General features: G+C 43.0%; 1 protein-coding gene across 8 annotated transcripts in view; it reads right to left on the bottom strand.

Moving 5' to 3' along the window:
* The window catches only part of KLHL3 (kelch like family member 3), a 133,986-nt gene that overhangs the window by 27,964 nt on the left and 88,346 nt on the right, over nucleotides 1-17,676 (bottom strand). For all 8 annotated transcript variants that reach the window (XM_070570935.1, XM_070570937.1, XM_008513816.2 and 5 more), the window contains 2 exons: nucleotides 11,992-12,108; nucleotides 7,687-7,836 (listed from right to left, as the gene is read on the bottom strand). In XM_070570935.1, the coding sequence (XP_070427036.1) occupies nucleotides 7,687-7,836; nucleotides 11,992-12,108 (267 nt within the window). The remainder of the gene's footprint in view (nucleotides 1-7,686; nucleotides 7,837-11,991; nucleotides 12,109-17,676) is intronic.

The raw sequence follows: 17,676 nt of genomic DNA, 5'->3' as shown, positions 1-17,676 counted from the left end.
CACTAAATGGTAGCTTTTATTGTTAGATCAACACCCGTATCATTACTATTGTTTAAAGCAGTTGCTAAAGAACAGATTCTCAATAAATGGTAGAAAAGGACACTTAACGATCTGTGAATGGGAGGGTGAGCACCACTAATTCCAGCAGTGATACTGGGGCTTTTTCAGCACCCTGAGGTGTTTTCCAGGTGTGGCCTGGGTCCATTTAAAGGGCCAAGATGGAAGAGGAGCAGTGCCCACCAGCAGCCTGGCCCAGGTGAGGAGTCATCCTACCCACCCTGCCAACAGCCTTGTTGCCAACAGCCTTGTTTCCAACAGCATCTGCTGAAAGCAGGACATCCCAACTCAGGAGGAAGCCACCCACTTCCAGCCCAAATGGTTTTTTGGTGTCATTTTTAAAGAGTTCAATAGAGATGTCAACTGAACTGAAAAGTCAGTGAAAAGTGCCAGGCTCAGTACATCTCCAAAGGGTTTATTTGCATCTTCCTGGAAACTCATTTCTCTGTTGCCGTCTGTGCAACAGGGTAATGTAGGAGTGTTTGGAGCAGCTAGGAGACAGCCTCTGGTTGTCCATGGCAACCCAGCCTCAAGGAAAGTGCTGGGTAGTGAATGTGTGGGAGCCCAGATGATGCTATTAGCTGTTCCGGCTTGAATATGTCAGTATGATCTGTGCATATACAGCTCAGGAAAATACAGCCTTATTAGCCTCTGCAGCTATCTCAAGGCAGAGTTCTATTTCTTTCAGGGAGAGGGCTGGACTGGCAAACAGGTTCACTGTTGAGAACAGTGCAAATCTCTCTCCACCACTTTGTTTCTCAAAGTCAGCTCTGTCAGAAAGCCTGTCTGGACTGAATTCATGAAAGCCCCAACTGGCCTGCCTTTGGAATTCCTGTGGCTGCTCCTCCAACTATCCCAATTATCTCCTAACGGTCTTCTCTTCCTCCACTCATTTGCCCACAGATATTTCTATCTTACATTCCCAGACTTCTGAAAAGTCTCCAGAGGGCAGGAATCAGGTTTCTTTCCATATGGCACACAGCTAAATTGCTTTTATGAAATTTGGAGGCAGTATGATGTTTAACAGTTAAGAGTACAGGGTCTAGAGTTAGTCATCCTGGGCTTAAATCTCAGCTCAGCTATTCACTAGTTGTGCTTTAAAGATAATTCACAAATTCTTTGATATTCCTCCATTCAAGACATGGAACTTTATTCCCCTCCCCTTGAGCATGGGCTAGACTTACTGACTTGCACCTAGCAACGAAAATATACAGAGGTAATGGGACATCACTTTGAGAGTAGTTATAAAAAGACTGCAGCTTCTGTCTTGGGTGTGCTTTCTCATTCTCTTGTTGTAGAATCACTCACTCTGGGGGAAGCCAGCTGCCATATCATGAGGACACTCAAGCAGCTTACAGAGAGACCCATAGGGTAAGGAACTGAAACCAACAAGCAACCACAACAGTGAGCTTAGAATCACATCCTCCCCAAACAAGCCTTGATGACTGCAGGCCCAAAGCTCGACTACAACTTGATGAGAGGCCCTGAGCAAGGGCAACCCAACTAAGCCTCTCCATTTTCCTGCCCACAGAAATTGTGAAATAATAAAAGTTTGTTGTGTTAAGCCACCAAGGTTAAGATAATTTCTAATGCAGAAACTGATAACTAATACATAATGAGTAGGTGACATAACCCAAGATCCAATTTCTTCATGTGTAAAATGGGGGCAATTAGAATTGTGAACATCCTGTGAGATAAATGTACATCAGTAGCCCAGTGCTTGGAACATGCTAAGAGCTCAGCAATTGAGATCTGCTCTTACCATTATTGTGGGGTTAGTACTGTGAAGGGGTCAAAAGCATAGGCCTTGAGACAGCCAGACCTGGATCCCAGCCCTTGCGCCGCCACTTAAGAGCTGTGAAACCCTGGGAAAGTCATTCGATCTCACTGAATCTCTGTTTTCTCCAACATCAGAACTTCCAGAGTTGTTATGAAGATAAAATAAGATAATATATATGAAGTGCTTTTCCCAAAACACAAGGAAGCTGTATTTAAACAATCCTGCTTGTATAATCATCAAAGCCTTTGGTGATAAGGACACAATGACCCAGGGAAGCAACAAAGCACAAAGTACAAATTACTGAAGCGGCCACCAGAGGGTGGGAGCCAGTGCTCACCTGCAGTCATCTAAACCAGTTTCTGGATGTTTGCTCTCAGACAACTTGCATTTGACCTTGGAGAGAGCTTGGGCCTCAGCTCCTGCAGAAAGCTTTCCCAACCCCTCGGCCCTCTCCAGCTCCTAGAGTGCCCGTACCTCTACTGTGGCACTTACACATCCACTGTAATTGTCCTTTTACATCTGTCTCCCCTCTGCCTAATCTAGAGCACCTTGGGGAAGGGACCAGCTCATATGAGTCTTTGTGGCTCCAGCAACTAGGCCAGTACCTGGCGACTGGTGACTTACTGTACATGTGTTGAACAAGTAAATTAATAAATTTATGAATTAATGTATGATGCATGCATGATAGTTCATAGTTTATTAATGATATTGGCTTTGTTTAATCTAAGTGCTTCACAACCCATCTAACCCTACAGGAACGACAACTGGATTCATTCAATACTGGACTTGTGGGCTGAACGAAACATTCTAGGGTCAATCTAAATTAGTGACCAAAAGAGGATATAAAGTAGGACGTAATCCTCACTACACCCAAAAGCTTTGAACAGGCACTTCATCAAAGAAGCAATAAGATGGCAAATAAGCACACGAAATGATGTTCAGTATCATTAGTCATTGTTGTTGTTAGCGCCATCAAGATGATCCTGACTCCTAGAGACCTTGTGTAAAGCAGAGCAGAACCCTGTCCACTCTTTTTTGTACCATCCTCCCATTTTCCAGCACTATGTCAGACAACACTCTGCTGCTATTCATAAGATTTTCATGGCCAATATTTTTGTAAGTAGGTGGTCAGGCCCTTCTTCCTAATCTGTCTTAGTCTGGAAGCTCCACTGAAACCTGTCCACCATGGGTGACCCTGCTAGTATTGGAAATACCAGTGGCAAAGCTTTCAGCATCACAGAAACACACAGCTGCCACAGTACGGCAATCTACAGACGGGAGGTGTGGTTCCCTGACCAGAAAATGAACCCAGGTCACAAAGGTAGAGCACCAAATCTTAACCACTAGACCACCTGGGCTGGCTATCATTAACCACTGGAGAAATGAAAATTAAAACCACATTGAGATAGCACCACATACCTATTAGAATAACCAAAATTTTTTTAAATAGATAATACAAGTAGGTGAAACTCTGGAGTAACTGGAACTCTCGTACATTGCTGGTGGGAATGCATGATGGTACTGCCATTTTGAAAAACAGGTTTGCAATTTCTTTTAAATATGTACTTACCATACAACCCAGAAATTCTACTCATAGGTATTTACACAAGAGAAATTAAAACATATGTCCACACAAAGATCTGTAAGTGAATGTTCAGAGCAGCTTTATCTGTAGCCAAAAATTGGACATGCAAATATCCATCAACTAGTGAATGGATAAAGAAATTACTGCATACCCATACAATGGAACATTACTTAGCAATAAAAAGGAAAGAACTCCTGATACACGCAACAACGTGGATGAATCTCAAAAGCATTCTGCTAGGAGAAAGAAGCCAAGCTCAAAAGGCATGATTCCATTTATTTGACATTCCAGAAAAGACAAAACTGTACGGACAGAAATCAGATCAACAGTTGCCAGGGGCTGGGGGTAGACAAAGGGGCTTGACTACAAAGCAGCAGAAGGGAACTTTCTGGAGTGATTAAAACATTTTATATTTTGATTGGGATGGTGGTTACAGGACTATATGCATTTGTCAAAGTTCGTCAAATGCATCCCTAAAAAGAGCAATTTTACTGTGTATAAATTACTATACCTCAGTAAATCTGAATTTAAAAGAAAACAATCTGGGATGTTGATAATGGAAAAAGCTACGCATGTGTGAGGGCAGAAGGTATATGGGAAATCTCTGTACCTTCCCCTTTATTCTGCTGTGAACCTAAAACTGCTCTAAAAAAATAAATTAAAAAAGGAAGGAAATGTATTGGAAATGCATCTCTTAATGAGATGAATGGGATGTTACAGTGCTTTAATTAAAAGAGATTTTGCTGATCAAAAAAAAGAAAGAAAGAAAATGATTTTTTTTTTATCTGCCACCAAAACCTGAAAGCTGTTTCCTGGGAGGCAGTGTGGTGTAAGAAAAAAAGCACAGCCTCTGGAGTGGAACAGACCTTGGTTCAAACCCCAGCTCTGCACCTAACTAGCCGTGTAACTGGGCAAGTTACTTAACAGCTCTGAGTAAGCTCAGTAAAGCAGGGATACGGATAGTCCTGACCTATTTTCATGACGATTTATTGAGATGATGTACAATCTGATAATCCTCAACGCGATCATTTGCTCAGCACATCCGCTTCCTCAAACCCACAGTAGGAGATCCTCTCCTTAATTTAAGTGCCCAAACAATGGTGACAAGAATAGAGCTTGAAAAGCAGGTGGGACAGTACATACAACTTTAAGCCATTCAAGGATTAAAGACAAGGGAACAATGAGGCAAAGAGCAGAGGTGCCTTTTTTCCATTCCTTCAACAGATTCAAAGGAAGTCCTGGTTCCAGTTGCCTGTGGAAGGCTACATGTCCAGGGATATGAACATTTTCATCCTGAAAATAAATGTTCCCTAGGGAGTAGAGGTGACGGGGGACGACTTTGGCCTCCTGAAACACGGGATGGGCTCTTCTTAACTACAGACTCAATACCCAGGGGGCTTCCCAGCATGCTTAGTCCCAGCTCAGACACAAACTTGGCTTTGATTTTTAGAACTTTCTTTTTGTGGGTGAACGTGGTAAAAGCTAGATGTGGAGTCTAGAAAAGGAGAGGTCACTGGGTATGGTCTCCACACACAGAAACTGGGCCAGCTCCGCACTATTTCCTTGGCTCCAGAATACACTCCCCAGGAAAAGACTGCATTAGCCTGATATCACATCGGATGAGAGCCTCAGTTTCTAAAGAGAAAAGTCACAAAGACACACAACAAGGCCAGCTGAAACCCGCGACATAAAAACCGCCTCCACATACAACCACAGTGCACCTTAGAATCCGTATTCTCAAGACACAAAGCTTGTGGAATTTAGATCATGACCATGGGTGGCATTCAAATCGATGGGGGAGGGAGGTTATTTACTAAAATAACTTTGGGGCAACTGGCTCATGATCTGCAAGACCAATAAAGCTGATTCCTACCCTCACTCCTTACACCAAAACAAATAATTCTAAGTGCATCAACGATCCAAATGTAAAACAGAAATCATAAAGGTACTTGAAGAGAACATGAGAGTTTGGGTTTTTTTTTTAATCTCAGAGCAAGGAAAACATTTCTCAGTATGATGAAAACCTAAGCTATAAAGAAAAAAATAGATTAACTACTTAAAAATTATTTGGGGGGATTCAAAAAAATGTGATAAACAAGTTTAGAGGCAAACTGCAAACCAAGAAAATAATACTTTAAATACATACCAAGGCTTAACCTCTTTAACCTAAAAAGAGCCCGTAAAAACCCTAGATAAAAAAAGTCGAGTCCAACAGAAAAATGGGCAAAGGACATGAACAGCGAATTCCCCCTCCAAAAACACAAACGCCAATAATCGTATGAAACCAACATTAATCTCACTCACAATTAAAGAAGTGCAAACTAAAACAAAATGGCGCCTTTTAAAAGATGTTTGATACAGAAATGTTTATAATACTTAAGAAATGGAAATTATTGCAAAGCCCATCAATAGAGGACAGTTAAATAAATAAACTTAAATACCATGTACCTATTACAATGTAAATGCTGATTTCACCCATGTTGGTAACATTGAAATGGTCTGTAGCATATGGCTGAGGAGGAGGAAAAAAGATTTTAATCTGTGTAGCAAGATTCGATTTATCTAAAAGTATACATATTTATCTATTTGTGAATAAGTGCACAGAGATATGTCTGGAAGAAAATTCACCAAAATGACAGCAGAGACTGTCCCTGGATGGAGAGATTTCAGGTGATTTTTCACTTTATTTTGAAATTCCAGTATCCTTTTAATCATCTACAATGAGCACATATTTCTATAATTTAAAAACTCTCAGTTATTTTCTTTTTGAAAAATACAAAGACGTTTCAATGCGATATTTCAACAAAATAAAACAAAAGGCATCCACACGCAGTAAAGCAAATGGCCAGTCAGACCAAGGCCCTTGCCCCGTGGCCGCCCCTGCTAACCAGCAGGAGGCCACAGGAGGCAGACAGGTAGGTACACGCACTCAGGTTTACAAAGGTGAAGCAGGGCGCAGGATGGCACGGGTTCAGAGAACAGGTTTAGAGGGTGAGACATACTCAACTCAAATGCTGCTTCTACCACATCAGCTATGTTGACCTGGGGCAAGTCTCTTAATCTCTTGAACCCTTAGTTTCTTCTTTGTGGAAGTGGGATAACTGCCTCTACCTTTTAGGGTTGTTGAGAGGATTAAGCAACGTGATACCTTCAGCTCACTCCTTGGCATATAAGCAGCATTCAAAACATGTCAGCTGCTTGTATTATTACGTGGGACGTTCGTAGCCTTCATTCACATCACAACCACTACATTTTCCATGACCCGGGGTCACAGAGCAGAGCAGAGAGAAGGAACAGCAAACCTTGGAGAGTCCAAACATCTGGTCTCGGACAACAACCTGCTTCTCAAGCCCTGTGAAACCCTTCCTGGAAGCAGCAGGTGAGGAGTATGGCAGTCAGCCCAAAAGAGGAGGTGGTGAACGAAGAAAGGGCCTAAATAACCCCCAGTGCTGCCAACTGTGCAGTCGATGAGCAATACAACTTACTCCTCTCCTCCCACCTTTCCTCTTGGGTTGACTAGAACCTTCCCCCAGACAGCAGTATGTTAGGATCCTAGAAAGACTACTCGAATGCCAAGCCAGAAAGAACTTTAGAGATCGTCTAGTGCAGCATCCTTCATTCTGCAGATGAGGGACCTGAGGACCAGAGGGCAGGGCACTTGCAGGGAACCAAAGCAGCCAGTACCCAGCACAGATCTCCATCATGGAGTCCCTCCTATGCGCATCCTTCCTTTCCCTTGCCTGCCCCCTCACAAGGTCTCATTTTCCCTGTTTGCATCTCCTGCTTCATTACCTGTCAGACACTTTCAGGCCCCTTCTGTCCTCTGGCAGCCCTGATTGTCCTTTATGGCTCTGTGGTGAGGGAAGGAACCAGACTAGGACTGTTCAGACTCAAATAATGGCCTAGAAAGAGGACAATGATGGCCATCACTGTCAAGACCCACACAACTAACCCTCTGCTTCCAATAGAAACAGAGCCCAAACCATGGTGTGAAACAAGAAGGAGGGAAGATGGAAGAGCTCCGAGTTATTCTCAAACCTCTCTGGTGACACTGGAGGTTATCTTGAATCTCTTAAGAAAGACAGACCCCAGAAGAAAGAGGTACCAGCAGATCGAGAGGAACCAGCAGACTTCATCTCCTAAGTGGTAAACACAACCAAGATGCAGGGCAGCCACGGGCGAGGAAAGACTTGGAGGCAGGAGTGGAAGGCCACTTTCCCAGGACACGGTCCTGACTCTTGGCAGTGACTGGGCTGGGCCTTACCTTGGGCAAGCTGACTGGAGTCCTGGGCTTGGTCCTTGGGTTCTTAATCAAGAGCCTCTGATCCAGAGGGAGCAGATGGTATTTCATGGCTTCGATGAGGAAGTCCTTACAGGTGTTGTTATTCTTTATCAAAGCTTCTTCTTCGACTGTCTGGAGGTAATAACCCACAGGTGATCCAGGAGCAAAGCTCAGCCACATTTCCCAAGCTGCCTCCCCAGGCTGTGTCATTCCTGCATTCCCACACTCATTCATACCCACGCCACATGATCTCAGACCTCAAGAGAAAGGTCCACAGTTGGTGCTCACCTCCTGCATTTCGTGAGCACAGTGGAGTAAGTGATTAAGTTCTGGAATCAAACAGACAGGGACACAAATCCCAGCTCTACCATTTAACTCCTCTGATCCTCAGTTTCCTCTTTTGTAAAATGGGCAAATTAAAGTTACCCACAACCTCACTGACTATGTGTTTGTTTATTTTGAGATTAGATTATGCAAAAACAAAGACAATTGGTTGTCCTGAAAGCTTCTTCCCACATGGTTTGAATGCATTATAGTGTTTAGGGAAAACGCTCAAACATTTGACATGAGGAGAGGGAGGAAAAGAGGAAGAGGGCAGGATCCATGAGCCAAACTTTGGAGGTAAGGAGTAAAACAATGTGACAGTCAAGAAGAAGAATTCATATCCACCTTCTTTTTTCTTTTTTTTCAATTGTTTTTTTTGAGGAAGATTAGCCCTGAGCTAACATCCGCCACCAATCCTCCTCTTTTTGCAGAGGAAGACTGGCTCTGAGCTAACATTCATGCCCATCTTCCTCTACTTTATTTGTGAAACACCTGCCACAGATGGCTTGACAAGCTGTGTGTAAGCCTGTACCCGGGAACCAAGCTGGCGAAACCTGGGCCGCTGAAGCAGAAGGTGTAAACTTAACAGCTGGGCCACTGGGCCAGCCCCCATATCCATCTTCTTAAGTGAAAGACTCAGGCAGAAAACTGGCCAGAGAGGCATTCTCTTAACAGGGTGGTGATATCAGAGCAGAAGAATGTCTTGCACAAAAGTGCCACCTATCGACCTCATCTTGGACCCCATCTAAGGTGGGACTGTGGCTTCTTCACCTCTGATTCCAGAGCTGTGGACTTAAGCAGGTGCTCAGCAAGTGCAAGCCTAAATGACTCATGAGAAAGACCAAGCGTGAAACCATTCTGGTGAGCTCTCAAATCTCTACCCTTTGGCCTGGGTCAAATTGCTATCGGATGGAAATGTAAGGGGCAGTGTGGTCTTCGGAGGCCACTTCATGTTTTCTTTGCTGGAGTGTTTGGGATCTGTTGGGAAAGATCAGTTCCATTCAACAGCTAACACTGATTGAATGTCTCCTGGTTGGGGAGCCCAGTGCTGGACCCCGGAAAGAAAACAATGAACAAGAAAAGGGTTCTCACCCTGAGGCACTCAGTCCAGTCAGAGAACAAGAAGGGCCTCCTCACATCAATTATCTCGGCCCTCAAGCTGGTCATGCACGAGGCCTGGCTGAGCCTTTCCTGGGTACCCCCCTGTAACTAGGAATTGAAACATGGCCAGGGCCATCACCTGCTGGCCAGCGTTAGAGTTGGTGGGAAAAGAAGCATCGGCGAGATAATTGGGCACTTCTTCACCCAGAGATGATTCCCAAGAACACTCCATTTTCTTGGAAGGTTTTTTTTACACTCCCACTGAGGGACTGAACCAAATTGGGACAAACCATAAACTTTTAGGGTCAGTCAAAAAAATAAAATGTGTGAGAGAGGAACTCTTAAAAAGCTTGAGAAGAAGGAGAAATGCCTGAACAGCTACTTTTCCCAAAGAAATCATTCAGCTTGAATGAAAAGCTCCCTCAGAGAGTTAGTACTTCATGGCTAGAGTTTCACTTCGGGGAGATGAAAAAGTTTTAGAAATGGATATGGTGATGGTTGTACAGGATGGAGAATGCAATTAACGCCACTAACTTGTACACTTAAAAATGGTTAAAATGATGAAGTTTATGTTACATACTTTTTTTTTTTTTTTGAGGAAGATTAGCCCTGAGCTAACTACTGCTAATCCTCCTCTTTTTGCTGAGGAAGATGAGCCCTGAACTAACATCCATGCCCATCCTCCTCTACTTTATACATGGGACGCCTACCACAGCATGGCTTTTGCCAAGCGGTGCCATGTCCACATCTGGGATCCGAACCAGCGAACCCCAGGCCGCCGAGAAGCAGAACGTGCGCACATAACCACTGTGCCACCGGGCCGGCCCTATTTTTTTTAATTTTAAGATATAGCATGTTGTACACTTAGTACAATATTTTTAAATATTTAATACAAGGCTAATAAATGGTAGCTATTGAAAAGACAGAAACAAAAAAATACCTCCCCTAGAAGTCAGAGTAGGTCTGCCAAGGGCTTTCTCTACACCTCCTCCTCCACCGTGATCAGCCATCCCTAGCACATTAAACTAGTTTGAAGTTGCAAGGTCAAAAGAGTGCTAATGAAGCATCCTTTTCCAGAGTATTCTGAAAAGAGCCCTTTGTTAAGAAAAAAAAGGCCTGACAAATGCCCTTTTTAAAAAAAAAAAAAGGGGGTCCAACACAACAGTTCTCATGCCCACTGCCTCTGATCCCTTCTTCTCCAGATCTAAACCCTACTTTGCCATAATAACCCAGGAACTACGTTCCAATGTCTTTGTTAAGGTTCAATTGTGGATACCTAATAGAGGCTGTAACTAGGGGTCTCTAAGGCCCCTTTAGCTTTCTCTGGAAGCCAGGTCCACAGCTGCCCTTCCCCACTGTGGAAGCAAGACTGCACTGGAGGCCAGATGTCCACCTCTACCTTTGATCAGTTTCCCACAGGACAGCGGAAGGTTTGTCTCTGACACTGGGGGCTCAGGCCCTTTCAGTCCCTCCACTTAGGGGACTTTATCATTTCTACAAGAAGGATATGCTGCCACCAGGTGGCAGTGGTACCATCGAAAGTGTAAAATGCAGGGCACAGCACCTGAGAAGAGGGCTGTGGTTCAGAGACTCAGAGAACATTTTAGGGACCCTTCAGGCCTGTGGTCAACAGTGTCATGAGCTGGGGACTTTACAAGAACTTGTGAGGGTACTGTGTCTCTCACTACTACCAACGGCAGCAGTGCTCATGAAGACTGTAGTAATGTCAACTAGGATTCAGTCAACACTGGATTACAGCCTTTACATGGATTATCTCATTCTACTCACAATCCTATAAGGGCAGGTGCTATTTTTGCCAGATGAGAAGACTGAGGGTTAAAAAGTTTGAGCATTTGCCCAGTGTTAGATGGCTGGGAAGGGACCGAGCTAGGCTGCTGGCTGCTGAATCTCCTCTTATCCTTGCTTCACACCTTCCATTCTTTCCAGAGACTTCTTGGGGATAGCTGAGGGTTGGCCTACTGCCTCGGTATTTTGCTTTGCTCACACGTTTAAAGTTTTATCCTCTGCCTGCTTGTAAAAGTATCTAATGCCATTTACTATACAAAATAAGACATGTAATGGATAAACAGAACAGAGAGGATTAAAGGCAGCAGCCTGCTTAGTGGAAGGTGTGTGCTTTAGGGCCTGGTGACTTGGATTTGAATCCTGAACCTGCCTCCTCCTAGCTGATGACACCAGATAAATCCCAACCTCCATAAGCCTCAGGACCCAAATTTGTAAAAAGCAGGTTATAATCTCTGCTCACAGGGTTGTTACAAGGATTAAATGAGAAAACATATGGCACCATGTTCTCAGAGGAAGCAGATATAATGTGTTCCAGGCACCTGTGAGGAGCTGGTTTTTATAGTCCTAAATGGAGGCCCAAGTTGCCTAAAACTAAGGCGAAAAGAAACATAGGGACATTATGGAAATGACCCTTCTTGCTTTGGTCCTTCACAATAAAAGCAGCTAATTTCTATCGAATGTTTGTTATGCCTGGCTCCATGCTAAACACCTGACTTGTCTGTAACTCCTTTGGTCCCCACAACAACCCCACTGGGCTCTATTATAATTTCCCTTCCATGGAAGAAGAAACTGAGGCTTGAAGAGGTTAAATAAAAACTCCAAGCTAACACGTAGTAGAGCAGGGACTGAAACCTCGGTGTCTTATTCAAAAGCCTATGCTCTTAAACCTTACACTACCACGACTCACACATAGCCCAGTGGGTTGGTGCCCTCAATGCATACAAAAGACCCGTAAAACTCCTCAAGCACCCCATACAACCAGGGTTGCCCACTGCTATTCCTAGAGGCTGGGGTAAGCAGAGAGGTACTTGGTTCTTCACACAGCACAGCACTCACCTGAACCAGGTAATCCCTAGGCAAGAGAGGGAGACGGACATGTTCCATCAGCTTTGCCATGTGCTCTAAACGGGTTTCTTTCTCATAATTGATCCACGAAATCACAGCTTCAAATACCTATAAAGAAAATCAACCCAGGAAACTTTAGCAAAGAGACAACAGCTTTCAAACAAATTCCTAACCTGAAAAGAGAAAAAAAAAAACAAAAAACAAAAGAACGCTATAAGCCATCCACAAAGGTGTTTAATCTAAGGTCCAATATTTAAAATAAAACAGAAACAGAAAGTCTTTGTTTGCTAGCTGACATCAGAGAGTGATTGCACACGCACTCACAAACGTTCTGCTAAACCCGCTACCCTGAATGTAGAATCATCCAGATTCACTGCAAATAAATATCAGTTTCAATAGTTATTTAAGGGCAGAAACACAGAACAGTGACTGAGAACCCAATTTTATAAAAACTGCTCAAGAGGACCAGCAGCCCCAGGAGCAATGTCATCATTCCCCTCATGCCCCCCCTTTTCATTTATCTCCCATGTTTGGTTAACGCAGAATAAAAACATAAGCACATCCTCTGCCAAAAGTTGGTGTAATGGTGAATGTGACACCGAATGACAAAGAGTGGCAAAAATTTCTCCTTGGGTTTAACCTCTCCTTTGAGGAGAGATTTCATTTCTGTACAAATCAAAACTGGGCTTGGAACCAAAAAGGAGGATCTATGGTTTGGATATTTGCCTTGCTCGAGGATAAGTCCAAATTCAAACCCTGCTCTACCATATACACACAGTCAGATACAATTCGATGTTGGTAAGGCTGCTGGGAAACCAGCGCTGTTTGTGGAAACAATTAACGAGGCTTTTTAAGACAGGAGGGAAGAATTTAGCAATATCAACCAAAAACTTAAATGTGCATATTCTTTGACCTAGAAATACCACTGCTAGAGCTCTAGCCTACAAAAATATTCACAAAAGTGGTGCAAGAATATGTGTTCTAAGATGTCTGCTGCAGCATTTTTGCAACAGGATAAAAAAGGAAACAACCTAAAGCCCACAATGGAGAAATGGTGAAACTAGTATTCATACCGCAAGATAGTTTCAGCTGGTGGAAAACAATAATAATAATAATAATTAGCAGTAGTAGTGGTGGTAGGAGTAGGAATAGTAACTAAGAATAAAACAGAATACTTTCTTGTGCTAGAAAGCAAGAAGGTGCTCAAACTTAATGGAACTTTCACTGCCAACATTTGGGACAATTTAAACATCAAATAGAATAATGAAGAAATCAGATCAGTGCTGCTCACGGGGCTGGGGGAGCCAAAGGAAACTTTTCGTGGCGATGGATATGTTCTGCATCTTTATAGGGTGGGAGTTACATGTGCATGTGTATTTGTCAAAAATAATCAAATTGTACAATTAATATCTATACATTTTGCTGTGTGTAAATCATACCTCAATTTAAAATGTTCTTAGTTAAAAGAAAAAGATAGTTAATGGATCATAACACAATGAATAAAAAAGGAATCCATGAGTCCATAAAGATACTGAAATAAGTACAGGAAGGGCTCTCATTCACAGAAAAATGCCTGGTAATAAATGTAGAAAGAATGATAGAATTAGAAAAACATCATTTTGCAACCACCAATATGGTACCTGATTCAGCAAAGATCATCAAAGGATGCTAAAGTCATTGAAAAGTTAGGGAACAAGATATTCACTGTTCTCAACATAGCATTTCACAGATTACTTATTAATTACGAGGCAGGTGAAGATAGCCTCAAATGGGCAGATACAACCTATAACAAGCAATCAAAGTTAGAACCACCAATAACAGGACAAACTTACACCGTATTCCTGATTGTGATTCAATGGGAAGGACACAGCATCCCCTATGATATTCTTCCTAAAATGTGCAACCTGAATCTCGTAGGAAACAATCAGACAACTCCATGTTTAGAACACTCTACAAGACAGCTGGCCTGGATTCATCAAAACTGTGAATATTACAAAAGATTTAAAAAAAAAAAAAAAAAAAGGGCAGGGAGACAGTCCTAGATTAAGGGGATTTAGAGACATGAGAACTAAACCCAATGAATGATTCATGATTAGATCATGGATTAAAAAGAAACAGCCATAAAGGACTCTCTTGAAACTGTTAGGAAATTTGAATACCGACCATATATTATTGTACCAGTATTAAATTTCTTTGGTATGATAATGGTCTTATGGGTAGAAAAGAGAATTTCCTTGTTCTTAGAAGGTACAGGCTAAAGTGTTTAGGAATGAAGTGTCATAATACCTGAAATTTACTGTCAAATGATTCAGCAAAATAAAAGGTTAAATCTGTAGAGAGAGAGAGAAAGCAAATGAGGCAAAATGTTAACTGGTGAATCTAGGTAAAGAGAATATGAACATTCATTCTTTCAAACTTTACTATAAGTTTGACATTTTTCAAAATAAAAAGTGGAAGGGAGAAGAAAAGAAATTCTAAGGGAAATGGAAAAATACTGCAACAAAATTTACAATTTCAAATTTTACAAGTTGAAATGGAAGCCATGTCTCCTGGGGGGGTGGGGAGGGAGGAGGAAGAAACCTCTAATTTTTCTTAACATAACTATATTTTTTGTGTGTATTGACATGCTAATGATGCTTTGCCCCTAAAATGCTTGGTCCTATTTCCTAAATACATACTTAAGTCAGGTCGGGTATAGCTCAAATTGGACAAGGACTCAGAAAGGAATCCATCAGAAAGGAAGGGAAGGAAAGAGAATGAATGGAATGGGACAGAAGGAGAGACGCAGTATGTATGCAGTGTTTGCTCCCATTTCTGTATAAAATAACCTACATGTGTACAAACAAACACACACCATGGAAATCCTCCTTGTCTAGTTCGGTTTTTTTATTATTATATCTTATACAGCTATGTCTCTCACCCTCACAGCATTGTTTTGTGAATAACTGTGTTTCTTCAACTAGCCCTTAAGATCCATGAGAACAGGGACCTTGTCTTATTTGCTGGCACATAATACACACTCAAATACTTTTTTAATGAATGAATGGTCAAATGAGTTCAGAATAAGCATGTAAGAAGGCAGTGGAATCTGCCCAGGCTGGAGCAGAGCAGACTGCAGACCAAAGGATGCTGGAGAAGTCTGGCTTTGCTGGGTTAGGTGGTGGGCAGCCACAGTCCCCTTCTGCCTTGCATTGTGGTTATCTACACTTCCTTCTGCTCCACTTGACTAGACTGTGAGCTCTTACAGGGTGAAAAGGGTTCCTGTTCTGTCTCTGCACCTCCTGCCCTGTCTCTGCACCTCCTGCCACCTAGCACAATGTCAGGCACAGAGCAGGTGGCTGGTTGAGAAAGCTTTGCAGAAGAATGAACTGCAAGTCCTTGAGAAGGTAGGGTTTACTGATCATGCCCATCCCCATTAACCAGCCTAGTCTTTGTTATAAAAGCCAACAGGCAAGCTGAGTCTAATGAAGTCGATATTTAACCTTATCTTTATTTTTGGCTTGACTTGTCTAACTGGTCCCACTTGGTTGCACTGTTTACCTACTCAGCTGTGAAAGCCACAGCACAGGCAACAATGGTGACCTTCTCAGCAACTAGAGAAGGCTGCATATTTTTTGCTTTTAGACTTCGTGGTTGAAAAATAGACAAGCAAATAAACTGCCAACTAGCTTTAGCCTTCAGTGTGCCTAAAATCATTCTCAACAGCCCCTCCCATCAAGAGACTGGCAGAGGCAAGGGGGCACTGAGTAACAGCAGCAGCAGCAGCTGGTATCCACCACATGCCAGGCCCTGCACCACACTCCTCAGAGACATGTCTCCCTGGACTCTCATGAGAACCCAAAGAGTAGACGCTCCTGCCCCTTACTAAGCAACTCGCTTAAGTCCAGAGCCAGGAAGCAGCAGGGCTGGATGCACACAAACCCCACTCAGTGCTCATGCTCTCACCCATAGTCCTCAGTGGCCTCTCAAACGTCTACAGCAGCAGTTGGCAGACTACAGCCCACAGGCCACATTCAGCTGCCACCTGTTTTCATAAATAAAATTCTATTGGAACACAGCCACACTCACTCATTTACATATTGTCTGCGGCTGCCTTCGCACTGCAACAGCAGAGGTGAATTGGGACCCCAAACCCTAAAATATTTACTATCTGGCCTTTTATAGGAAAACTGTGTCAACCCCTGGTCTATAAAATCTAAGCAGAGACCCTATGGCTTCAATCATGGGATAGAGTGATGTCTACTTAGATGAAAATACTTTTTATGAGTCCCACGATGAAATAATCAGCTGACACAAGGCCTGTTTAGGGTTTCACTTTTAAACAAAGAAATAGCAACATTTCCTCACTGCTTCATGTTCCAGAACCAATTTCTTCACTGCTACAAGGTTGCTATGTGGAAAGGAGTTGGAGAAAATTGGATTTCACAGTCCCTGGCTCACCACGCTTCCAAAGTAAGCACAAGCCTTGGCCAGAGCACACCAGATGAACCTGATCCTTCTACCCACCACTCTCGTTACACAGGCTGCCAAGCCGGACTGTACCTGCACACTTTGAGTAAAGTGGGGAACTCTGGGGCACTTACCTCTGCTTTCAAAATGTGTTTGAGAATCAAGAAGGACTCACGTTAAAATGGGCAGGGCAGTGACTTGGCAAGGGGAAAGATCCAGTTAAGGGTGATTCTCAGCAAAACACAGGCCAGGAGAAAATAAGCTGATTTTGAGAACGTCAGGGGAAAGGCTAGGATCCTGCACATGGACCTGATTTGTTACTCAAGATCTGAGAAGGACTAACTTTATCACTAACAACAGGCACATGCCAGGCATTTTACACACAGGATCTCATTTAGTGCACCAAAAACCTGTGAAGTAGGTATCACTGCTCACATTTTACACATGAGGAAACAGCCTCAGAGAGGTTAGCAACTTGTCCAAGGTCATACTGGCAGGAAATAGTGGATCTGGGATGTGAACTCACCTCTAATTCCAAAATTCCAAGTTCTCACGTTAGGCAATACTGCATCTCAGAGGCACAATTAGTTGAGAAAGCTGGGCACGCTGGTGAGTTGGGAAACCACACTCCTACACCCATCATCTTCATTACAATCCTTTAAGCCCTCCTGGTGCATCCCCAGTACGTACCATTTTCTTTCCCAGGGGTCGAGCGAATAGCATTTGCCAAATTTGCTGCCATGATTTTAAATCAATAAGACAGCACTTCTAGACACAAGAATAATTCTGTCAGATTTCTGCTGTTGTTTCTTAAACCAAAGCTTAACAAGAGTTATGTTAGCCAAACTCCCAACTCATAGACACACACAACACCAAGGACAGCTGGGAGCGGTGGTGTGCTGGTGCTGGAGCTCATCATGCATGTTTTTTCCCCAACTCAGTGTTTAGGGACATTACACTGGTAGTTTGAAATCAGTCTTGGTGGAAATATTTACACCATGGAAATTGGCAAATGAATCAGCAAACGAATCGGGGCTTTTGGAAATTTTTTTGGAGAGCCAGTCGTTAAGCATTTACTAGCATATTACTGGCTGGGAGAGTTCCTGGTCTGAAGGCTCCCCAGACTCTAGAAGATCTACCCAGTTGCATTCATCTTTCTGACAGTACCATTATCATAAAAGTTTATAGGGTACTTAAAAGCTCTTTCTTGTAGTTGCTTTTTTTCAG

The sequence above is a fragment of the Equus przewalskii genome, chromosome 13 (genome assembly GCF_037783145.1).
Source record: "Equus przewalskii isolate Varuska chromosome 13, EquPr2, whole genome shotgun sequence".
Classification (NCBI taxonomy): Eukaryota; Metazoa; Chordata; class Mammalia; order Perissodactyla; family Equidae; genus Equus; species Equus przewalskii.
This window is presented reverse-complemented; position numbering and strand designations above follow the sequence as displayed.